The sequence below is a fragment of the Rhinopithecus roxellana genome, chromosome 15 (genome assembly GCF_007565055.1).
Source record: "Rhinopithecus roxellana isolate Shanxi Qingling chromosome 15, ASM756505v1, whole genome shotgun sequence".
Lineage (NCBI taxonomy): Eukaryota > Metazoa > Chordata > Mammalia > Primates > Cercopithecidae > Rhinopithecus > Rhinopithecus roxellana.
In genome coordinates this window covers 60,780,833-60,807,417 of record NC_044563.1, presented here as the reverse complement: position 1 = coordinate 60,807,417, position 26,585 = coordinate 60,780,833, and the positions used below count along the sequence as shown (strand labels likewise).

At 40.1% G+C, this 26,585-nt stretch overlaps 1 protein-coding gene across 4 annotated transcripts in view; it reads right to left on the bottom strand.

The window, feature by feature from the left end:
* STIM1 (stromal interaction molecule 1) overlaps window positions 1-26,585 on the bottom strand; it is a 218,053-nt gene that overhangs the window by 43,340 nt on the left and 148,128 nt on the right. For 3 of the 4 annotated variants that reach the window (XM_030917547.1, XM_030917548.1, XM_010366943.2), the window contains exon 3: window positions 20,714-20,828. In XM_030917547.1, the coding sequence (XP_030773407.1) occupies window positions 20,714-20,828 (115 nt within the window). Of the gene's footprint in view, window positions 1-12,877; window positions 12,913-20,713; window positions 20,829-26,585 lie in introns of those variants that run through there. The other variant, XM_030917549.1, reaches the window with a different exon arrangement.

The following is a 26,585-nucleotide window of genomic DNA, read 5'->3' as shown; positions in this document are numbered from 1 at the left end:
TATTGCTAGAAGGCCTGAAGCCAGCAGTGCATCAAGGGCCTTTTGTCTACTGGGAGGATGCCTTGATACAAGTCTGGGCATAGAATCTTGGCATGCAGAAACTCCCCTATCAGCACCCTACACCACAGTGGTGACAGGCAGAAGTCACTCTAGACCAGGGTTTCTGAGCCTCTGCACCAATGACATTTGAGATGAGACAATTCTTCATTGTGGAGGCTGTCCTACGCATTGCAGGATGTTTAGTGACATAGATGCCAGTAACATGCTGCCAATCGTGACAATTAAAAAATGTCTCCAGATATTGTTCAGTGTCCCATGGAAGGGAAAAACTGCCCCTAGCTGAGAACCACTGCTCTAAGCACTGCTTTAAGTGAGGCACATAGTCTCTAAGGGGGCCAATACACTCCACTGAAGATGGACTCTAGAATAATCAGCTCCTATATAGCTAAGTTGTAGGGGAAAAGGATAATAACTTCAGCATGTCAGACCAAACCTTAAGATGGTTTTGGTTTGTTTGTTGTTGTTGTTGTTTTTATCTGTATATATCATTTTGTTACCTAGGCAGATGCCCTATCTAGGTAGCGTTTGGCAGCATGGCGTCCACCTGGAGTCACTATAGTCTGAACAAAACGAGCCAGGATGAGCTGTATCCTCTATAACATCTGTATCTCAGATAGCAACCCTGAGTTCCAGCATGAAGATCTCATTCAAAAGACCAGCTGATATATCAGGGCTTCCTGTCCACAAGGTTCAAGCACCTAAAAGTTAAAAGTCTTGTTCTGTTTTCTCATTCCAAAAGAGAAAATGGGAAGAATCCCTGGGCCAGAGTGAGGAAGAAGGCAACAGCAAGTACAGAGAGCTGTGGCTATCAGTGACAGGCTGCAGAATTTGGCAAAGACAGCTTACCACAGATACAGACTCCAAATGACTCATATGTCCAAATCCCAGTAGGACATGCAAGCGAGAGCCAATGTCCTAACGTCATAAATCTCCCATCCTCTGAGCCTGTCCATGTGGCCCCCAGCCAGATCAAAGACTACATCTCTGGGCAAAATGACAAACAATGCTACACCCAATCAGAGAAGGCTAACCCCTGGAGTTCTACACAACAAACCATCCTTCATAAGAGAGACACACAGGGTGACTTAACTCCAGTCTTTTTTTTTTTTTTTTTTTTTTTGAGACAGACTCTCACTATGTCGCCAGGCTGGAGTGCAATGGTACAATCTCAGCTCACTGCAACCTCCACCTCCCAGGTTCAAGTGATTCTCCTGCCTCAACCTCCTGAGTAGCTGGGATTACAGGCAAGTGCCACCATGCCTAGCTAATTTTGTATTTTTAGTAGAGACAACATTTCACCATGTTGGCCAGGATGGTCTCGATCTCCCGACCTCGTGATCCACCCACTTCGGCCTCCCAAAGTGCTGGGATTACAGGCATGAGCCACCAGGCCTGGCCATCTCCAATCTTTTTAATGACATAATCTACCTGTAAAAAAGCTTTGTACACACATTGCCAATATATGTACATGTGTTTATAAATTAAATTCATTTACTAACATTAGACTGTAAAACATACATAAAAATTAAACAATGAGTTAAAAATAAGTACAATATAAATACAACCTCTAGTATCTTCTTCAAATGAACAAATGATGGCAATCTGTGGGTCCTGGATCACTTGTTGTCCATCTTATCAGTATTTATATTATGTTTTCTCACTAAAAGTATCACTTACCCCCAGAGACTTCTAATGGAGGTAAAGGGGGAAGGTATAAAAAAAATTAAAAAGTACTTATGACACATATCCACAAAGAATCCCAGAAACTGATGTTCAGTTAGCATCTTGGGTAGCAAAGATATACCCTGGTCTCCACACTATGTTTTTTTTTTTTTTTTTTTTTTTTTTTTTTTTTTTTTTTTTTTGAGACGGAGTCTCGCTCTGTCGCCCAGGCTGGAGTGCAGTGGCTGGATCTCAGCTCACTGCAAGCTCCGCCTCCCGGGTTTACGCCATTCTCCTGCCTCAGCCTCCCAAGTAGCTGGGACTACAGGCGCCCGCCACCACGCCCGGCTAGTTTTTTGTAATTTTTAGTAGAGACGGGGTTTCACCATGTTAGCAGGATGGTCTCGATCTCCTGACCTCGTGATCCGCCCGTCTCGGCCTCCCAAAGTGCTGGGATTACAGGCTTGAGCCACCGCGCCCGGCCCACACTATGTTTTATAGATAGGAACGGACCTTTTATGTTTGAGAACAATTTTCATATAAAAATCAATAAAACCTCCTGTTTTATTCTGAGGTAGCTACAAAAACTAAAGGTATTAAAGACTGCCAAACCCCTGGCATTTTAGAATGCTGATTTTTTTATTTTAGGATATATTACAAAAAACACTGAATTTGAACCTGGAAGACCTTGCCTATCCTATCTGCCATGAACTAGCTTGCGTAAATCACTTAACCATTATAAACCTCAATTTCCCCTTCTGTAAAGTATTCATTTTGCTATTCAACAAGCATTTATTTCATTCTATTCTGAGACCACGCACTGGGAATAGAGCAATGATCAAGAGGGAGATCCCTACTCCCATGTAGCTTACAATTTGGCAATATCTGTCTCCCAGAGTTGTTGAATTAAATGAGTTAATGTGTTTGAAGATGCCTAGGATTTAATACAAACTCAGTAGTAATTTTTTTTTCATATGTACCTTCATTCAGAAAGGGGTAGATATTCAGGACTGGTCAGAATCTGGATGGACAGAGATGCAGATCTGCCAGAAGAAAGAATCATGAACAAAGACAAAGAGCTGTAAGATGTGAAGCATGCTCAGAGACTCTAGTTTGTCTGGAGTTCAAGAGTTATATACAGGGTCAAGGAGAATGAGGTATTGTTGACACCAAATGACAAAGGTCCTTGAAAACAAGTGGTCTCAAACTCCAAAATAATATATTCATTAGGGGGAAAAAACATTTGTTGAGCAGCTACTACTTGCCAGGCATCACTCTGGAAGGTAAAGATACAACAACACACAAAACAGAGTCACAGATCCCACGGTGCTTATATTCTGGTGGAGAGAGACAATGTAAAACACTATAAACAAATAATTATATGTCAGATGGTGAAAAGTATAATGAAAAACAATTAAGCCATAAGGGGTTAAGGGAATAAAAAATAGTCCTATATCGTATGAGGTCAGATCAGAAAAGGCCTCTCTGACGAAGTGATATTTGAGCAGAAAATGAAATAAAAGGTGCGACCCATGTGGACATTTAGGGGAAGGGCATACCAGGCAGAAGGAACAGTATTACTCCCTAGCACTTGAGCTACAGCAATACATCCAGGGATGTGCCAAGGCAAACACTTGGCCTTGGCCAATCTTTTCTCTTGCCAGGGAAAGAATAAGTAATAGTAAATTGATTCCCGAATCAGTATCTTTTTCCCATAGTGGACCTGTGGTGCCTCCAGACGAAGCCCTCATCTACTTTTGTGGTTTCAAATCCACATCTCAAGAGAATGAGGTCTGGCAGGAAGGTTGCCAGTACTTTCTTTGCCCCTGCTTCACACAGCTGTTAGTTGGTCACTTAGCCTTTAGTCAGCTAGTCAGATATAGCACAGTGGTTAAGAATGTGAACTCTGGCCAAGCACGGTGGCTCACACCTATAATCCTAATACTTTGGGAGGCCAAGGCAGGAGGATCGCTTGAGGCCAGGAGTTCAAGACCAGCCTGGGCAACAAAGTGAGACCTCGTCTTTACAAAAAATAAACAAAATTAGCTGTGTGTGATGGCACGCACCGGTAGTCCCAGCTACTTGGGAAGCTGAGGTGGGAGGATCACCTGGAGTTGAGGCTAGAGTGAGCCAAGATTGTGCCACTGTACACCACCTTGAGTGATAGAGAAGATCCCGTCTCAAAAAAAAAAAAGAATGTGAACTTTGAAACCAGGTGTCTTGATTTGAATTTGCAATTTGCCACTTACTAGATGTAAGACCATGGGCAAATTACTTAATCTTTTGTGCCTCATTTTTTTCACCACCAAAATGATGAAAATCAGAGTTTTCACATCATAAAAATGTAGTAAAGGGAAGCTCCTAGCATACTGTAATTGTAAAAAAAAATCTATGATTATTATCACCATTCATTTATTCATTCATTCACTAAGCTTGTATTGGCTTCTACTCTAGCAGGTAAAGGATGAGTTAACCAGCACAGAGGTGAATCTGCATGAACTCCATCCTCAAGGGCTCTCTTCTAGAGAGGGGAATATACAAGGAAACAAATGAATATAATATAGTGTGATAAATGCTAGGTCACAGGGATATACAAGGTGATGTGGTAGCACAGAGAAAGGAGTGACTGACAGAATCAGAAAAGGCATCACAAAACCCAGCTTCTTATTTGTCTACTCTGGATAACAGCACTCCAAGGCAGCTATGAAATCCTTCCAAAGTGGCCCTTCCTAAAGATAGTGTGTGACCTGGAACTGTGAATTGTCTCTTTAAGTAGCTTCCTTCTGGTTCCCACTAGTACTCATCTGGAACTACAGTGAGGTAGAGGTCTTCATTTTCTAATCTGATGTCATTATCAAACCCCGAGCCAATGCTGCAAAAATAATCTGACCTAGGCCTCATGTGATAGGCTCACTAGGCTACCAGGCAAAAACCAGGTCTCCCAGGGCCTAATAGGACATGCTATTAAAGACCACCTATAGAGCAGCTACAAGGTTAGTAGAGCCAGGTTAGAGAAGTCTGACAGCATGGCTGCAGAGTAGTAAGAGAACCTAGGAGCTCTGAAATGCTAGGTAGGCCAAACAACTTATCTAAGATCACACAATCAAATAGCCAAGGACACATTTTTGTGTGCTGCATTCCTACTCTGGGCCAGGCCCTGTGCTAAGTATTAAGAGATAAAATCATATAAAATGCTGCACTCCAGCAGTCTGATGGGAAAACAGGCAGTGGAACAGATCTTTGCATTTAGTGTGCTAATGGCTGTGAAGAGATAGGGGCTGTAGGAACACAGAAGAAGACACCTAACCTAGCCTGTGGTTTTCAGGGAAGATGTCTTAAAGAAATGATCAATTGAGTTTCAAATAGATCAACAAAGGAGAAAGATGAACAGAGAAAACAGCATATATGAAAGCACCATGGGATGAAAAAGAATAACATTCCCTAAGAAATGCCCATATAGCATTGCACTTCCAGAGGAGATGTGGTGTGTAATGATGGAAAACAAGTAGATCAGAGAAATAAGCATGGACCTTGTATGCTCAACTCATCTAGCACAATGCCTGGTATATAGAAGGTACTCAGTAAATTTTTAACACAGAATTGTTTACATAAATTGTAGGAGAAAAACACTACCTTCTGGGGCCAATACCACAAAGGTAGATAAGGAATAACAGAGAACTACAGCATTAAAATATAAATAAACTCTCAAGATATAAAATATCATCAGGGCCAGGCACAGTGGCTTACACCTGTAATCCCAGCACTTTGGGAGGTCGAGGCGGGCAGATCATATGAGGTCAGGAGTTCAAGACCAGCCTGGCCAACATGATGAAACCCCATCTCTACTAAAAATACAAAAAATTAGCTGGGCTTCATGGTGTGTACCAGTAGTCCCAGCTACTCGGGAGGGTGAGGCAGGAGAATCGCTTGAACCTGGGAGGCAGAGGTTGCAGTGAGCCAAGATCATGCCACTGCACTCCAGTCTGGGCAAGAGAGTGAGACTCCATCAAAAAATACAATATAATAAAATAAAATATCATCAGATTTTTATTTATGTGTACATATTACTCTTTTCTCCCAGATAAGTTAATTCATTTTGAGATTACAGATGGACATTTAATTTTAATGCATCTGACTAACATCTCACAGATAAACATGAAAAAAAAAATCATTGAGATTTTCTTTCTTTTTTTTAGAGATAGGGTTTCGTTCTGTCACCCAGGCTGAAGTACAGTGGCATGATCATAGCTCACTGTAGCCTCAACCTCTGGGGCTTAAGTGATCCTCCCACCTCAGCCTCCCAAAGGGCTGGAATTGCAGGCATGAGTCACCACGCAGAGCCAACATTTTCTATAACTTTTTTTTCACCAGAAATTACTAAGCTTTTGGTATCTTATTTTGTTGAATCTCAAATGAGACAACAATTGTGATGTAAGCTTATTGCTACTCCTACACAAACTGAAGGGTTATCTGACCAATAGGAAAGCCAGTATTTATTCTTTCAAAATAACATACGATTACAATTTATTGCTATACAAGTATTTACTTGTAACATTTTTAACAGTATCTTTATTTCTCCAGCTTCCATTTAAGAATATTTCTTACACCCAGAAATCTGATGTCCTAACTTGTTTGTTTCACATATGGGGGAAAAATGGGAAACCACTGAAAAATGTAAGCAGAGACCTCGTCAGATCTGGAACCAAGTGAAAGATACATAGCAGTAGAGCTAGGCTGGGCCAAGAATAACAGTACATGAAGAACAACAGCCCAAGCAAAAGATGATTCAGCTGACACTTCTGTTTCAGGGTAAGCTGAAGTACCAGAGATGGAATTTACCCTCCCTCCTGAATTAAAATTACCCCTCCCAAAAAAGACAACATATATGAAATAATGGTCATCATCAGACACTGGATATCAGCCTACAGAGGACAATGTTTCTTGAGAGATGCGAAACAAATGAGGGAAATTCCACAATTGCCCCAGCTTATGGACTTGAATTTCCAAGTCACAGTGCAAGGAGTAAAATCTAAGATTGAGAGAGGGAAATGAAAATACACTACTGGAAGCTTCTTATACTACATGCGACATGGTATAAAATCTCTTGAAAGTAGGCCCAGTGTGCAGTGGCTCACATCTGTAACAACAGCACTTTGGGAAGCTGAGGTAGGTGGATCACCTGAGGTCAGGAGTTCGAGACAAGCCTGACCAACATGGCAAAACCCCGTCTCTATTAAAAATACAAAAATGAGCTGGGCCTAGTGGCATGCACCTATAATTCCAGCTACCCAGGAGGCTGGGGCATGAGAATCTCTTGAACCCAAGAGGCAGAGATTGTAGTGAGCCAAGACTGCACCACTGCACTCCAGCCTGGGTTACAGGGCAAGACTCTGTCTCAAAAAAAAAAAAAAAAGACTGTGATGAGTTAAAGATACATATTTTTATCTCCTAACGCAACCACTAAAATACCAGATATAGCTAATAAGCCAACAAAGAAGATATAATTGAATTATAAAAAATGCTCAATTAATCCAAAAGAAAGCAGAAAAGGTAGGAAAAGGAATTAAAGAACAGATGGGACAAACAGAAAACAAATAGCGAGATAATGGACTAACCTAAATTATCTTATATTAACAATCATATCAATCATATTTGATTAATCATATTAATAATCACACCAAACATAAATGGTCTAAATAATGCAATTCACAGATATTGTCACATTGCAAAATATACATATATGAGATAGGATCCAACTATATGTGCCTATAGGAAATGCACTTCAAATATAAAAATACAAATAGATTAAATGTAGAGAGATGGAAAAAGACATTCCAAACTAAATACAGTCAAAAGACAGCTATATTTTTATCAAAATAGATTTCAGAGCAAAGACTACCACCAAGGATAAAGCAGATCATTTCATAATGTTGAAGAGGTCAGTTAATCACCAAGAAATAATCATCCTAAATCTTTATGCACCTAGTAACAGAGCTTCAAAATACATGAAGCAGAAACTACCAGGAAAAATAGGTAAATCCACAATTACAACTGGACACTTAAATACTCCTCTCTAACAACTGATAGAACAAGTAGGCAGGCCAGGTGCACTGGCTCATGCCTGTAATTCCAGCACTTTGTGAGGTTGAGGAGGGCAGATCACTTGAGGTCGGGAGTTCAAGACCAGTCAACATGGTGAAACCCCGTCTCTACTAAAAATCCAAAAACTAGCCAGGCATGGTGGCACACACCTGTAATCTCAGCTACTCAGGAGGTTGAGGCAGGAGAATTGCCTGAACCCAGGAGGAGGAGGTTGCAGTCAGCCAAGATCACGCCATTGCACTCCAGCCTAGGCAACAGAGGGAGACTCCATCGCAAAAGAAAAAAAAAGATAGAACAAGTAGGCAGAAAATCGACAAAGATATGTAGACTTGAACAATACCATCAACCAACATGACCTGATTTTCTCCCATTCTGTAGGTTGCCTGTTCACTCTGATGATAGTTACTTTTGCTGTACAGAGGCTCTTTAATTATATCCCATTTGTCAATTTTTGCTTTAGTTGCATTTGCTTTTGGCATTTTTATCATGAAACTTTTGCCTGTGCCTATGTCCTGAATGGTACAGAATGGGAGAAGATGTTTGCAATCTATCCATCTGACAAAGGTCTAATATCCAGAGTCCTCAAGGAACTTAAACAAATTTACAAAGATAAAATAAACAACCCCATTAAAAAGTGGGCAAAGGGCATGAACAGATACTTTTCAAAAGAAGATATTCATGCAACCAACAAACATATAAAAAAAGCTCAACATCACTGATCATTAGAGAAATGCAAATCAAAACCACAATGAGATACCATCTCATACCAGTCAGAATGGCAATTACTAAAAAGTCAAAAAACAACAGATGCTGGCAAGGTTGCAGAGAAAAAGGAACACTTTTACATTGTTGGTGGGAATATAAATTAGTTCACCATTGTGGAAGACACTGTGGCAATTCCTCAAAGATCAAGAAGCAGAAATACCATTTGACCCGGCAATCTCATTACTGGGTATATATACAAAGGAATATAAACCATTCTATTATAAGATAAATGCACATGTATGTTCATCACAGCACTATTCACAATAGCAAAGATATGGAATCAACCCAAATGCCCATCAATGAAAGACTGGATAAAGAAAATGTGGTACATATATACCATGGAATACTATGCAGCCATAAAAAGGAATGAGATCATGTCCTTTGCAGGGACATGAATAGAGCTGGAAGCTGTTGTCCTCAGCAAACTCACACAAGAACAGAAAACCAAACAGTGCATGTTCTCACATGTAAACGAGAGTTCAATGATGAGAACACATAGACACATCAGGGGGAACAACACACATTGTCAGGGGAGTGGGAGGAGGGAAAGCATCAGGAAGAACAGCTAATGGCTGCGGGGCTAAACACCTAGGTGACGGGATATCTGTGCAGAAAACCACCATGGCACACATTTACCTATATAACAAACCTGCATATCCTGCACATGTGCCCTGGAACTTAAAAGTTGAAGAAAAAAAAATGCAAAACAACAAAAACAGACCTGATTTACATTTATAGAAATCTCCACCCAACAGAACAGGTACAAGTACACATGGAATACTTAACATGATAGACCATGTTGTAGGACGCAAAAGAAAAAAATCTTAAAATTTTTTAAAGGATTCAAGTCACATAAGTATGATCTCAGATCACAAGGGAATTAAATTAGAGATCAATAACCAAAAAAGTCTAAAAAAATCTCCAAATATTTGGAAACTAAATAACTTGCTTCTAAATAACTTGTGGAACTAAAGATGTCAAAAAGGAAATATAAAATATTCTGAGCTAAGTGAAAATAGAAGCACAACATTTCATCCAATATAATGATAAACCAATACTGGATGGATCTAAGATCTAAAACAGATTTTAAAGGTATGCATTTCCAGGGCAAAAAGAATCTCTCAAATTAGAACATATTATTAAGGGATACTAAGTTATTGAAGATTGTATGAGGAAAAAAAGTAATAGAACATTTGCCATTAATTGTGTCTCCATTCTAGGTATTTTTATTCTGTCTGTGCTACTAATAAATCAGTTGGAAAAGAGAGAAAAAAAAACACAATACACCAGAATTTGGGAAATGCCTCTAAAGCAGTAGTTAAGGGAGATTTACAGCACTAAATTCTGTATTAGAAAAGAAGAAAGGTCTCATATTGGTGACCTTAGTTTCCACCTTACCAAACTAAAAAATAAAAGAGCAAATTATACCCAAAGTAGCAAATGAAAGAAAATAATCAAATCAAAGTGGAAATCAATGAAATAGAAACCAGAGAAAAATCAATAAAACCAAACACTGGTTCTGTAAAATTAACAAAGATCTAATATGACCAATCAGTAAAAAAAAGAAGACACAAATTATTAAGATCAGTAATGAGACATTATTACAGATTTTACAGACATTAGAATAAGGGAATTTTATTGACATATACCAGTAAATTTGACAACACAGGTGAAATAGACAAATTTCTTGAAAGACACAAAGTACCCAAGCTCACTCAAGAAATAGGTAACTTGAACAGCCTTATACCTATTAAAGAAATTGACACTATAATTAAAAACCTTCCCACAAAGAAAACTCTAAGCTCAGTTAGCTTCACTGCTGAATTCTATCAAATATTTAAGAAAAAATAATACCAATTCTACATGAACTCTTCAAAAAAACTTCAGAGGAATACTTCATAATTCAACCTATGAGACAAACATTATCCTGATATCAAAAACAAAGACATTTTAAGAAAACTACAAACCAGTATCCTTCATGAACAAAGACATAAAAATTTAAAACAAAATTTTAGCAAATCTAATCCAACAATATAGTGAAAGGATAATACATTATGACCAAGGGGACTTATCCCAAGAATGCACGGTTAGCTTTACACTCAAAACTTAGTCACTGTAATTTATCAAATTAACAAACAAACAGAAAAGCCATGCAATCATCTCAATAAACACAGAAAACGCATTTGAAAAAATCCAGCATCTATGCCTGATAAAGACTCAGCAAACCAGGAGAGGCACTACAAAAACCCCACAGCCAACATTATATATATATACATTATATATATTTTTTTAACATTTATTTTTATTTTATTTATTTATTTTTCTGAGACAGTGTCTCACTCTGTTGCCCAGACTGGAGTGCAATGGCACAATCTTGGCTCACTGCAACCTCCACCTCCCAGGTTCAAGCAATTCTCCTGCCTCAGCCTCCCGAGTAGCTGGGATTACAGGCACCCACCACCACGCCCAGCTAATTTTTGTATTTTTAGTAGAAATGGGGTTTCACAATGTTGGCCAGGCTGATCTCGAACTCCTGACCTCATGATCCACCCGCCTTGGCCTCCCAAAGTGCTGGGATTACAGGCATGAGCCACCACACCTGGCCCAACATTATATTTAATGGTGAAAGACTGAATGTTTTCTAAGATCAGAAATGGCCGGACGCCAAGGCAATCAGGCAAGAAAAAGGGAAAAAAAAGCATCAGATTGGAAAAGAAGTAAACTGTCTTTATTGGCAGACAAACATTATTATCTATGGAAAAGTGATGAAATCTACTAAATGAGTTTAGCACTTCATAGAATATAGATTTTTAGTTTAGAATATAAAATCAATATATAAAAATCAATTACATTTCTGTATGTAAGCAACAATCAGAAATTATTTTAAAATACCATTTGCATAGTAAATTTTGTTATATGTATTTTACCATGATTTTAAAAAAATACCATATACAATAGCATAAAAAACTATGAACTACTTAGTAATAAATCTGACAAAAGATGAGAAAGTTCTATACACTGAAGAATAAAAAATAATACTCAGAGAAACTGTATCTCCTAAATAAATGGAGAGATGTACTTTGTTTATGGGTTGAAAGAACATCAGTATTTTGAAGATGTCAGCTCTCTCAAACTCATCTACAGATTCAATGCAATCCTATTCAAAGTCTCACCAGGCTTTTTTGTAGAAATTGACAAGTTTATTCAAGGACCTGAAACAGCCAAAACAACTTGAAAAAGAAGAAATAAGTTGGAGGGCTAACACTACTTGATTGAAATAATTATTATAATTTTATGGTAATCAAAATAGCATGGTACTGGCATAAAGACAAATGGATCAGTGTATCACAATAGAGAGTCCAAAAGTAAACTCACACTTATACAAACTACTTGAGGCGTTTTTTGTTTGTTTGTTTTTTAGAAACAGGTTCTTGCTATGCTGCCCCGGCTGGACTCTAACTCCTGGGCTCAAGCAGTTTTCACCCACCCCCAACCTCAGCCACCTGAATAGCTGGGACTACAGTGTGTGCTACTGCACTCAGCTTAAACAACTGATTTTTGGCAAAAGATGAGAGGTGAGGCAATGCAATGGAGAAAAGAATAGCATTTCAACAAACAGTTCTAAGACAATTGGGACCATGTGTAAGCACAATAAAGAACTAAGTTCCATACTTCACACCACATATAAAAATTAATACAAAATGAATTATACACATAAATGTAAAACATAAACTACAAAACTTCTAGAAAGAAACAGAAAGAATCTTTGTGTGATCCTGGGTTAGGCAAAGATTTATTAGATACAATACCAAAAGCATGATCTACTAAAAAACAAATTGATAAACTGGACTTCATCAAAATTACAACTTTCTGCTCTTCAAAAGACACTGTTAAAAGAATGACAGGAAAAGCCACAGGTTTGGAGAAAATCTTAGCAAAGTATATATTTGATAAAAGACTTAAACGGAGAATATATAAAGAATTCTCAAAACTCGATTTAAAAAAACAGTAAAAAGCAGACAAAAGATTTAACAGATACTCTACCAAAAAGAGATATGAATGGAAACATGTACATAAAAAGATGCTCAACATTATTAGTCATTAGGCAAATACAAAATAAAACCACGATCATTATACTATCAAAATGGCTAAAATTAAGTAGACCGACCATACCAAGTGTTTGCAAAGATGTGGAAGAACTGAAAATGTCATATACTGCTGATGGGAATATAAAAAAAACAACTATTTTAGAAAACAGTTTGACAGTTTCTTAAAAACATATACCTACCATATGATCTAGTCATTCCACTCCTAGATATTTACCTAAGAGAAAAGAAAATATATGTCCATACAGACTTGCATGTGAATGTTCATAGCAGCTTTATTTGTAATAGCCAAAAACTAAAAGCAGCTCAATGTCTCCCACTAGGCAAATAGGTAAATAAATTGTGGTATGTCTCTACAATGGACTACTACTAAGCAATAAAAAGGAGTTAACTATTTACACAGGCAAAACATAAATGAACCTCAAAATAGTTACACTGAGTGAAAGTGGCCAGATTATTTTTTAAAAGTACATATTATATAATTCCATTTACATAAAACTGTAGTAAATGCAAACTAATCTATGGCAGAAAGCAGATCGGTGGTTGCTGGGGGAGCAGAGACTACAAAGGGCTATGAGAAAACTTTCAGGGGTGATGAGTATAATCACTATCTTTAATGCAGTGATGGTTTCACAATTGTATACATGTATCAAAATCTTAAAAATAGTAAACTTTAGAGATTTACACCTTTTTGTATGTCAGTTGCAACTCAATATCTTTTTAAAAAGGTAATGAAGTTGAGCTAAGGCAGTATCATAGGAGATGCACAGGTAGAACCCTCAGGTGAAAGATACTCAGTTTGTTATCTATTAAATGGGAATACAAGTAAAACCTTTTATCCTCAAGTGTCTATTTAAAATAAATATAAAACGACTGTGATAAATGTCACTACATGGATGCTAGTTGTTTTTATTATCAGGAAAAAGAAATTATCTGAAAGAATGCAAGGGGAAAGAAAAAGCCAACTGTATGATTCTTCCAAAAATACAGCAGCAAACAACTAATGTCTGAGGTTTTTGACTAAATGAGTTGATGATTCACTTAGAAAAATAATTTTTAAATGACTAAAAGAAAATAATAAACATATCTCTCACTGGGTTTATGTAAAAGCAAAAACGGGCTGCCAACTCTTTCATATGGATCTGACTTTTGAAATGGTTTAGACAGAAGTCTGATGCCACCTGACCTCCGTGTTGTGTCAACAGAGAGGTCAGCAGCTCTGCTGGGTGTTTTCTGTATTTTTTATTTTATTTCATTTTTTCTTTTTTGAAATGGAGTTTCACTCTTTTACCCAGGCTGGAGTGAAGTTGTGATCTCAGCTTACTGCAACCTCCGTCCCCTGGGTTCAAGCGATTCTCCAGCCTCAGCCTCCCGAGTACCCGGGATTATAGGTGCCCACCACCACACCTGGCTAATTTTTGTATTTTTAGTAGAGACAGGGATTCACCATGTTGGCCAGGTGGGTCTTGAACTCCTGACCTCAAGTGATCCACCTGCCTCAGCCTCTCAAAGTGCTAGGATTACAGGTGTGAGCCACCACACCCAGCCTGGATGTTCCTTCTAAAGCCTTCCTAGCTCTCCAGTACAGTAAGTCCTCAATGAATGTCATCAATGGGTTGTTGGAAACTGCAACTTTAAGCAAAACCATGTATAACAAAACCGGTTTTACCAGAGGCTAACTGATATAATCAAGGGTGAAGTTCCTATGGCATATTTCTGGTCACAAAAACATCACCAAACTTACAAATAAAGACCAAAACACTTCTAATATTACACAATGAAATAAATGTGACCTGTATATACATTTAAGGAAGATTAAAACAAGTAAGATAATTATTTACCTGCTTATTTCAGTTCAAGGTTGAGAGTGGCTGGAGCCTATCCTGGGCAGCTCAGGGTGCCACGTGGGAACCAACCCTGAATTGGATGCCATTCCACTGCAGGGCACACACACGCATACACCACATATACACACAGATACAATCTCTCTCTCTCTCTCTCTCTCTCTCTCTCTCTCTCTCTCTCTCTCTCTGTCTCTCTCTCTGTCTCTCTCTCTGTCTCTCTCTCTCTGTCTCTCTCTCTCTCTCTCTCTCTCTCTCTCTCTCTCTCTCTCTCTCTCTCTCTCTCCTCTCTCTCTATCTCCTCTCTCTCCCTCTCCCTCACTCAGACTGGGACCATTTATACATGCCAATTCACCTAAAGTGCACATCTTCGGGATGTGGGAGGAAACTGATGTACCTGCAGAAAGCCCATGCAGACATGGAGAGAATGTGCAAACTCCACACAGAGACAGTGGCCCCAGTCAGGAAGCAAGTTTTTATTTTCATCAGCATTATAATCAAACAAGGTTGAATGAAGTGACATTATTCAGGAACCTGCTGTACTACTCCACTGCTTCCTGCAGAGAAATTCTGTCGTCCAAAGAATAGCACAGACAAAAAAGGAGATCTGTGAACTTATTTACTGTAATGTTTATTTTCTTTCTTTCTTTCTTTCTTTATTTTTTGAGACGGAGTTTCATCCTTGTTGCCCAGGCTGGGGTGCCGTGGCACGATCTCGGCTCACTGCAACCCCTGCTTTCCAGTTTCAAGCGATTCTCCTGCCTCAGCCTCCCAAGTAGCTGGGATTACAGGTGCCCACCACTATGCCCAGCTAATTTTTTTGTATTTTTAGTAGAGATGGGGTTTCACCATGTTGGCCAGGCTGATCTTGAACTCCTGACCTCATGATCTGCCCGCCTCAGCCTCCCAAGATCCCTCAGCTGGGATTACAGGCATGAGCCACCGTGCCTGGCCTGCAATTATTTTCTACCAGGCTTTTGGAAACAAAAACTTGTAAACAACTACTGTGGCAAAGTCCACAGGCACACTAGACTACCAGGTTCTTTTGCTTTTAGCTGCAATCATATTTCATAGAATCAAAGATTGATAGGAAGTCTTGATTCATAAAAATGAGGAAATAAATTATTACTTAAGAAGTATTGGCCAGGTGTGGTGGCTCACACCTGTAACTTTGGGAGACTGAGACGGGAGGATCACCTGAGGTCAGGAGTTCGAGACCAGCCTGGTCCAACATGGTGAAACCCTATCTCCACTAAAAATACAAAAATTAGCTGGGCATGGTGGTTCATGCCTGTAATCTCAGCTACTCTGGAGGCTGATGCAGGAGAATCTCTTGAACTTGGCAGGCAGAGGTTGCAGTGAACCGAGATCATTCCACTGCACTCCAGCCTGGGCAACAGAGTGAGACACCATCTCAAAAGAAAAAGAAAGAAAGAAAAAATTTTCACCAGGCACAGTGGCTTATGGTTGTAATCCCAGCATTTTGGGAGGCTGAGGCAGGTGGATCACTTGAGATCAGGAGTTTGAGACCAGCCTAGCCAACATGGCAAAACCCCATCTTTATTAAAAATACAAAAATTAACTAGACGTGATGGTGCATGCTTGTAATCCCAGCTACTTGGGAGGCTGAGGCAAAAGAATCTTTGAACCCGGGAGTCAGAGGCTGCAGTGAGCCAAGATCATGACACTGCACTCCAGCCTGGGCTACAGAGTGAGACTCTGTCTCAAAAAAAGAAATATACTTTGGCAGATAGCATCATTTAAGATCTAGTGTCCAGGAAAGGAAAAGAGAAACAGTAATGATGCACTTTGGTTAGAAAAAATGAAAGCCATGCTTTAGAGGAGAATTCCCTTAGGTCATGCCTCCCATCATTCCTCTCTAAAAATGACACTGTTATTGTTTCCAATGGCTCAACTATGCAAACGGTAATTCTATTTCTCAAGGATTCTACAAAATCTACCCAGCCACCCTTCCTTTAAAGAACTGCAACTCCTCTAACCTCATATGATCCTGCAGGGGCTGGAAATCGCAGCTCTCTCCATACCCTACACACACACTCCCACTATCACCACCATATTTAAATCTGTAATCCACACTATGCCAATCTGATTCTTCTCTTGTCATATGTGACTCTTGAGCAAAGACACTTAGAAATAAAAAGTGAATAAAGCTGAGTCATATGCAAGTAGCTAATTAGAAAAGGCCAATCCCCCAGGCACGGTGGTTCACGCCTGTAACCCCAGCAGTTTGGGAGGCCGAGGTGGACGGATAACAAGGTCAAGAGATTGAGACCATCCTGGCCAGCCAACATGGTGACACCGCATCTCTACTAAAAATACAAAAATTAGCTGGGCATAGTGGCACACACCTGTAGTCCCAGCTACTCAGGAGGCTGAGGCAGGAGAATTGCTTGAACCTGGGAGGCAGAAGTTGCAGTGAGCTGAGACTGCGCCACTGCACTTCAGCCCGGGTGACAGAGTGAGACTTGGTCTCAAAAAAAAAGAAAAGAAAAGAAAAAAATAAAAGGCCAATCCTCTAGTCTCTGCTGCTGGATTTCCTGGAGTGGCCCTCATTCTTGGTCCTTCTTCAACCCTGCTTTACCAGTTCTTCCATACTTAATTATTCAATGTTTTATAATAAAGAATTTGGCAGATCTTTGTCCTGTGTTACTGGGAGGTACCCAATGAACTTTTGGAATATTCCCAGTGATAGGAATGTCTTTATTTGGGTCCCTTGGATCACATATGAGTTCAGGCTAATAAGATGACTCAGGATGGGGGTTGGGCACTAGAAAAATCAACCACATGACTACAGCATTGGGGCTCTGAACCAGGTGATACCAATCCAACCTTTATGGGGGAAAAAGGGAGCTGGAAATTAAGTTCAATCATGTGCCTAATAATTTAATCAAACTTGCTTATGTAATGAAACCCTAAGAAAAATACTGAACACCAAAGTTCAGTTGAGTTTCCTGGCTGGCAAACACTCCAACGCACTGGAGAGGGAGATGTGTCCTGATTCCACAAGCAGAGGACACAAAAGTGCCATATTCAGGTCTCTCCCAGATCTTGCCCTATAAATTTCTTCTTTTGGCTGGTCCTGATTTGTAACTTTTATAATAAAATTGTGATCATACGTATAGGGCTTTCCTGAATTCTCGGAGTAGTCCTAGTTAATTATCAAACCTGAGAAGGCCATGGTAATACATGAATTGTAGCCAGCTGGTCAGAAGTGCAGGTGACCTGGGAACAGCTTGAAATTATGGCTGATGTCTGAAGTGAGAGTAATCTTACTGGGGGCTGTGAACTTGTGAAGTTTGTGCTAACTCTATATAATCATAATATCTATACTTCATATAGTTTCTGTGAGAAATAAATAAGTTAATATATGTAAAACATTTAGAAACAGTGCCTAGCACATATTAAATACTATTTAAATGTTAAAGCAGTTTTTCAGTTTTTGTTGTTGCTGCTGCTGTTTTTATTACTAAAGTCCAGAGTTGGCTAAGATAGAGATTAGAAAACTTTTCTGCTAAGATCTATATAACACAGAGAAAAGATTGGCTCCCAACATTAGTCAGAAAAACGTTAACAATGCTAATTACACAGATGGTACTGACACTAGCCAGCTAATGTTCTGAACACAAATGACCACTGCTGACATCTACATCATCTAGCTAAACTCAGAACAGCTAATTTGAGCCAGTGCCAGAATATTACATGCTTTTTGTAGCCCTGGAAATCATCACTCCAGAGAGATTAGGGGCCTTTCTCTGAATAATGAAGCAAATTATTGGGAGGAAGAGGACATATAAAAACTCTTACTTTTAGTCTGTCAAATCACCAAGTATAACACACACTGAGCAAATTCTTTATTTTTTTAATTTTTTTTTGAGACGGAGTCTCACTCTGTCGCCCAGGGTGGAGTGCAGTGACACAATCTCAGCTCACTGCAAGCTCTGCCTCCCAGGTTCACACCATTCTCCTGCCTCAGCCTCCCGAGTAGCTGGGACTACAGGTGCATGCCACCATGCCCGGCTTTTTTTGTATTTTTTCAGTAGAGACTGGGTTTCACCGTGTTAGGCAGGATGGTCTCGATCTCCTGACCTCGTGGTCCACCCGCCTCGGCCTCCCAAAGTGCTGGGATTACAGGCGTGAGCCACAGCGCCCAGTCACACTGAGCAAATTCTGAAAGGGTACATATATATCATTTCTCATCTTAGCTGTTAACTACATCACTGTGCACTGAAATGCTTTTCTCCACTCGTGTTTAATGAGGACTCTCCCCCAAAAAACCTCACTCCATTGTCTTTCATTTTCCTGTAATTTAGAATACATTGGAAGTGTTCCAAATAGTTGCTAAGTCCAAAAATAAAGTGCTTACGAGAAAACTGCCTGGAGCTGTTTTCTAGCATTATGATTTAGTCCCTCTGTTTCTGCCCTCTCACTTTCCTTTCCTAGATACTTCTACGTGAGCTTTCAGAGAAGGCCAGAATGCTCTCCCTGCCATCTTTAATTCTAAGTTCCTACTTTTGAAACCCACTCTTAAAAACCAGCCACCCTGTCCTCATGTTATTAGAGAAAAATAAGAAATCCAAAACTAAATGATGCTAATGGAAGATTTTTTTCCTGGTACTGCTGGTGAAGTTCTAAAGCTCATGTCACTGCTTGACCTTCATCATTAGACAGCCTGAGTTGCTCAAGAGCTATTAAAGAAAAGCCCCCGGAAGGAACTCAGCTTCCAAAGATATCCAGGAAGCTCTCTCCTACAGCTGCCTAATTTTTCTTCTACATTGATAAAACATAGAGTTAACAGGAAGCATCAGCCTGTCCATCCCATAATCAGGATTAGAATCCAGGTCTTCCTGCTTCACATTTAATGCTCTCTATCTACAATATAGATTATCCCTTTCAGATCTCAAATTCTATAAGCCTAAATTAAAATGTAAATAAAAATAGAAACTGCCTCATTCCTACCAAAACTAGTCTTCTCTACCCTAGACTAATGCTTTCAACCAAGAGGGTCTTGAAAAGCATTGGCTACAGAGCTGAAGTTCTAGGCCAAAGTTCTGGCTCCACTAAATGCATGATAATGACAAGTAACTTTATACAAACAGGCCTAAGGTTCCTCAAATAAAAACCAGGGATCCTGATAGTTACTTACATTTAACCCTGTTAGCATCAGAACCTGCCCTAAGAGATCCCGAGAAGAGAGATTGCTTCTAGTCTTACAATGTTATCTGTGCCCTAGCCATAATATAAATGGAGAGGAAGCTAAAGCACTGGTTTCCCCTTCCCTGTCAAGTCTCGCACAATTAGACATGCTCTTTCACTAAGAACTCTGAACGAAATGCTCCAGAAAAAAAAATGGTAATCATGGTTTAGCAGTTTTACACAAATCTGAAGTTTTCATTAAGCTCAACATGTGTCAGTAGAGTGGTATGACTAGTGAGACACCAGTATCTAATCAGACTGCATTAACGGATGCACAGGATTCAGAAACAAGAAGGTGACAGTCCTGCTCAACTCTGTGATGATAAAATCACATTTGGAGGTCTGCAGCCAACTATAGGATCTAAGAAACACATTAACAAAAGTGCTTATAGGCAGGAAATCAAGATGAGAAGGAGACTGAGAAAATGTTTTCTTCAAGAAGTAGGGCTACTTAACCTGGAAAAAAAGACAGACTCTACACTAGTGCTTTCAACCAAAATGATATAGAAAAGCTTTCAATCAAGATAGTATACAAAAGGAGAGAGTCTGTCTGTACCCTCACCCAATCTTTGAATTGTCTAGGACTCAGCAGAGCTGGGACTAAGCGGGAAGCTAGAGAAGAAAGGGGCTGCCTCAGAGACCAGCAAGCTCCCTATCTCTGGAGATGAAGCAGCAGAACCTGGAAGATTCCTATGCCAGGGTCAGGTGGGTGAGGAAAGGGGTAGGAATAGGATAGAATTCAAAAAGTATTCTAATGAAGAAAAACTCCAACTCTGGAGAACCTTCCCCCATGCCCAGCAGAGTGACTATATTCAGTCGTATTTAGTGACTGTATGTAGAATCATTTCAATAATTTGCCCTTTACTAAGCATTTTATATACATGTTCTTTTAAGGCCAAGTTGCTGCTTCTCTCTTCTCTAAACCTTCCCGCAACTAGGATTGATGACCAGGCTGCCTATTACCTTCTGATGACTTCCATGCCTTCCACAGGTCCTCCACGCTGATGAGCTTATCCTCACCATGGAAGGTGCTGTGTTTCACTGTTGGGTCATGGTAATTGAGGTCTTCCCTCAGGAACTGCAAGGGAAAAATACACAAGTCACAAGAGATACCTAGGAGTCAGCCGGTCAAGATATCCACACAGGTCACCTGCCTCTAGCTAGCCATAACACATTCCATCTACCCAACATACAAGTGTATCACATCACTCATGTATCCTTCCTTATGCACATGTCTTAGTTGCCAATTAAACTATCACTTCCTCTTTGTTACATGTCTCACTTGAAAAATATATATAAATTAGAAATTCCTTTCTCATATTTTTTAGTTATGAAAAGACAAAAATGACAGTTAACTGAAAACCAATAAGCTAAAAGGGGAAAGAAAAAAGGAAGGAAGAATTTAAAATGTTTGAGTACTTGCTTATATATTAAGCAATGTTCTAATTTCCACAATATTTTTTCATCAAATCTTCACAACCAATGAATTATCACTCTTAATTTATAAATGAGAACAGTAATACTCTTGAAGATAATGCCATTTGCCCCAAATTACATTAGGTTTAGACAGGTTAATTTACTGTGATGATTGTTTGTTTGTTTGTTTGTTTGTTTGTTTGTTTGTCTTGACACAGAGTCTCGCTCGTCGCCCAGGCTGGAGTGCAGTGGCGTCATTTCGGCTCAATGCAACCTCCACCTCCCAAGTTCAAGTGATTCTCTTGTCTCAGCCTCCTGAGCAGCTGGGATCACAGGCACGTGCCACCCAACCCAGCTAACTTTTTGTATTTTAGTAAAGATGGGGTTTCACCATTGCCCAGGCTGGTCTCAAACTCCTGAGCTCAGGCAATCCACCCGCCTCGGCCTCCCAAAGTGCTAGGATTACAGGCACGAGCCACTGTGCCCGGCCAACTGTGATGGTTTTAAAATATGTCCACAAATTGTTTGACAATCCTCCCATTAAAGGTGGATTTCCCTCCCCTTTAATATAGGCTGACATTAGTGACTCATCTTCTAACAAATAGAATGTAGCAGCAATGATGTTGCATGACACCCAAGTCTAGGTTAGAAAAAGCAACACAAATTTCACCTGGCTCTCTCTCTTTTGGGACACATGCCTGAGGGGCCCTGAGCCAACATGTAAGAAGCCTAGCTACCCTGAAGCCACCCTGCTGGAGACATCATGTGGAGGTCTATGTAGAGATACACATCCGTGAGTAGCCCTAGCTGTTTTGAGTCTTCAAGTTCAGGAGTCAGATATGTGAGTGACTGAGACTTAGTTGATTCCAGTCCCCCGCTCTGCAATCAAATTGGATATAGAGGGAATATACCTCAACACAATAAAGGCCATATATGACAAACCCACATCTAATATATTGAACAGGGAAAAGTTGAAAGCTTTCCCTCTAAAATCTGGAACAAGACAAGGATGCCCTCATTCACCACTATTTTCAACATAGTAATGAAAGTCCTAGCCAGAGCAATTAGGCAAGAGGAAAGAAAGAAAGGAAAGGAAGGAAGAGAAGGAAGGAAAGAAGGAAGGCATCCATATTGGAAAGGAGGAAGTCAAACAGCCCCACCAAGCAGACAACATGAGCTTATCTTTTTTTTTTTTTTTTTAGACAGGCTCTTACTCTGTCACCCAGGCTGTAGCGCAGTGGCACAATCTCAGCTGACTGCAACCTCTGCCTCCTGGGCCTCAAGAGATCCTCCCATCTCTGCCTTCCAAGTAGCCGGGACTACAGGTGTGCACGCCACCCAACCTGGCTAATTTTTTGTATTTTTGGTAGAGATGGGATTTTACCACATTACCTAGGCTGGTCTCAAACTCCTGATTTCAAGGGATCCACCCACCTCTGCTTCCCAAAGTGCTGGAATTACAGGTGTGAGCCACTGTGCCCAGCCAATAACATGATATTAAATCTAGAAAAACCTACAGACACCACCAAAAAACTGTTAGAACTAGTAAACAAATCTGAAAAAGAAATCAAAAAAGCAATCCCATTTACAATAGCTACAAAAAATAATAAAATACCTTTAAGAATAAATTTAACCAAGGAGGTAAAAGATCTCTACAATGAAAACTGTAAAATACTGATGAACTAAATTGAAGAAGACACAAATAAATGAAAAGATATCCCATGTACATGGGTTGGAAGAATTAATATTGTTAAAACATTCATACTACCCAAAGCAATCTACAGATTCAGTGTAATCCCTATCTAAATTTCAATGACATTCTTCAGAGAAATAGACAAAAAAATCCTAAAATTCATATGGAACCATAAAGAACCCTGAATAGTCAAAGCCATCTTGAGCGAAAAGAATAAGGCTAGAAGAATCACACCATCTGACTTTAAAATATTCTCCAAAGTAATAGTAACCAAAACAGCATGGTGCTGGCATAAAAACAGACATATAGACCAATGGAAAAGAATACAGAACACAGGAATAAAATCCACATATGTATAGCCAATTGATTGTAGACAAATGCATGAACGAACATTCAGGAAAGGACAATCTCTTCAATAAATGGTACTGGGGGCCGGGCGCGGACTCATGCCTGTAATCCCAGCACTTTGGGAGGCCAAGGCAGATGGATCGCCTGAAGTCGGGAGTTGGAGACCAGCCTGGCCAACACGGTGAAACCCCATCTCTACTAAAAATATAAAAATTAGCCGGGCGTGGTGGCAGGCGCCTGTAATTCCAGCTACTCAGGAAGCTGAAGAAGGAGAATCACTTGAACCCAGGAGGCAAAGGTTGCAGTGAGTCGAGATCATGCCATTGCATGCAAGCCTGGGCAACAGAGCGAGACTCCATCTCAAAAAAAAAAGGGGGGGGGGGGTACTAGGAAAACTGGCTATCTACATGCAGAAGAATAAAACTGTATCCTATCTCTCACTACCTGCAAAAGTCAACTCAAAATGGATTAAAGACTTAAATGTGGGCCAGGCATGGTGACTCATGCCTATAATCCCAGCACTTTGGGAGTCCAAGGCAGGAGGATTGCCTGAGCCCAGGAGTTCAGACCAGCCTGGGCAACATAGTGAGACCTTGTCTCTACAAAAAAAAAAATTATATATATAAAAAAAATGACTTAAACGTAAGACCTGAAACCATGAAACTACTACAAGAAAACATAGGGGAAATACTTCATGACATTGGTCTGGGCAAGGATTTTTAAGACCTCCAAAGGACAGGCAACAGTCAGGCACGGTGGCTCATGCCTATAATCCCAACACTTTGAGAAGCCAACGTGGGTGGATCACCCGAAGTCAGGAGTTCGAGACCGGCCTGGCCAACATGGCAAAACCCCATCTCTACTAAAAATATAAAAATCAGCCAGGCGTGGTGGTGCATGCCTGTAATCCCAGTTACTTGGGAGGCTGAAGCAGGAGAATCACTTGAACCCAGGAAGCAGAGGTAGCAGTGAGTTAATATCACACCACTGCACTCCAGCCTAGGCAACAGAGAGAGATACTGCCAAAAAAAAAAAAAAAAAAAAAAAAAAAAAAAAAAAAAGCAACAACCCACAGGCAACAAAATACAAAAATAGATACATGGGATTAAATCAAAATAAAACGGAAACAATGAAGTGAACAGACAACCTACAGAATGGGAGAAAACATCTACAAATTATACATCTGACAAGTTAACATCTAGAATATATAAGGAACTTGAACAACTCAATAGAAAAAAAAACAGATTAAAAAATGGGTGAAAGATCTAACTAGACATTTCTCAAAAGAAGACAAACAAGACTGAGCACAGTGGTTCATGCCTGTAATCACGGCACTTTGGGAAGCCAAAGTGGGAGGATCACTTGAGCTCAGGATTTTGAGACCAGCCTGGGCAGCATAGGAGACTCCATCTGTACAAAAAAAAAAAAAAATTAGCCAGGTGCGGTGGTTTATGCCTGTGGTTCCAGTTATAGGCTGAAGCTAGAGTCTGAGGTCAGAGGATCCATTGAGCTTTGGAGATCAAGGTTGTAGTGAGTTGTGATCATGCCACTGTACTGCAGCCTGGGTGACAGAGTGAGAACTTGTCTCAGAGAAAAAAAAAAAAACAAAGGCCAAAAGATATGTGAAATATATGCTCAATATCACCAAGGAGTGCAACAAGGCAAAAGATAAGAAGGTGACTTTAAAGCAAATATTTAAAGGAGGTGTGGGAGAAAGGCATGCAGAATAACTGGGAGAAGAGTATCCCAAGAATGGAGAAGGGCAGATGCAAAGTCCTGAGGTGACAGAACATACTTAGTATGTTCAAGGAATAACAAGAAGGCCAGTACGGCTAGAGAGAAATGAGTAAGGTGGTGACTAGCAGGAGATGAAGTCAAAGAAGCCACAGGGTTCCAGAATACACAGAGTCCCCTTTTTAGGCTTTTTTTTTTTTTTTTTTTTTTTTTTTTTTAGATGGAGTTTTGTTCTTATTGCCCAGGCTGGAGTGCAGGGGCACAATCGTGGCTCACTGCAACCTCCACCTCCCAGGTTCAAGCAATTCTCCTGCCTCAGCCTCCCGAGTAGCTGGGATTATAGGCATGTACCACCACACCTGGCTAATTTTTTATTTTTTAATAGGGACAGGGTTTCTACATGTTGATCAGGCTGGTCTTGAACTCCAGACCTCAGGTAATCCACCTGCCTCAGCCTCCCAAAGTGCTGGGATAACAGGCGTGAGCCACTGCACCCAGCTGCCTTTTTAGGCTATTATCAAGACTTTGATATTTCACTCTGAGATGGGAGCTGTTACAGGGATTTGAACAGAGGTATAACATGAACACATTTATATTTTTAAAACAATTTCTCTGGATACTGTGTTAAAAAGTAGACTATAAAAGGGAAAGGGCAGATACAGAGAAATCACTCAGGTGGCTGTTGCAATTATGAGAGCTAATGGTGGCTTGAAACAAGGTGGTAGCTGTGAAAGTGATGAGAATTTGTCAGAATTGGGATATATTTTACAGATCAAATCTGCTGTTCTCATGATTTTTTAGTTTTGATTAATCAAGTTCTTCAAGATATACCCTTCTTTGGTCCTCATAGGCTCCAACCTAGAACCTTTAATCTAAGACTAGAGAGACAGTTATCACAAGCAGGCCTTGGGAGCAGAAACGCCAAAATCTCCAAGGAAGGAGATTTTTTGCCATTATCAGATAACTCGAGGAAACCATCTGACATGAGATACCAGCTGCTTATAGGAAACCAACAAGAAATAGACTCATTTTTATAGTCAAGTCTGATCACTGAGGTATGGGGAGAGCAGAGAAACTCAGAAAAAAAGTACAAGGAAGATCTGCACAGGGACTCACATACAGACCCTACTGGTGCCACAAAGCACACAAAAAACAAGTAGGGTCAGAAAACAAGGTCAGAGAGAAGATGATGCCAAAAGAGGAACTGGCAAATAGAAGCTCTACCTGAAGGAAGGTACTTATGCTGAATGGGAAATGTACCCATTTCCCATTTAGAAAATAAAGAAATGAAGCTGCAACAATCAGGCCTTAAGAGTCAGAAAGGCAGAACCTGGTGCACTTTCAAGATGGCCAAATAGGAACAGCTCCGGTCTATAGCTCCCAGTGAGATCAACGCAGAAGTCAGGTGATTTCTCCATTTCCAACTGAGGTACCTGGTTCATCTCATTGGGACTGGTTGGACAGTGGGTGTAGCCCATGGAGGGTGAGCCAAAGCAGGGCGGGGTCTCGCCTCACCCAGGAAGTACAAGGGGTCAGGGGATTTCCCTTTCCTAGCCAAGGGAAGAGTGACTACCTGGTGGAACGGTACACTCCTGCCCAAATACTGCACTTTTCCCATAGTCTTCGCAACCGGCAGACTCAGGA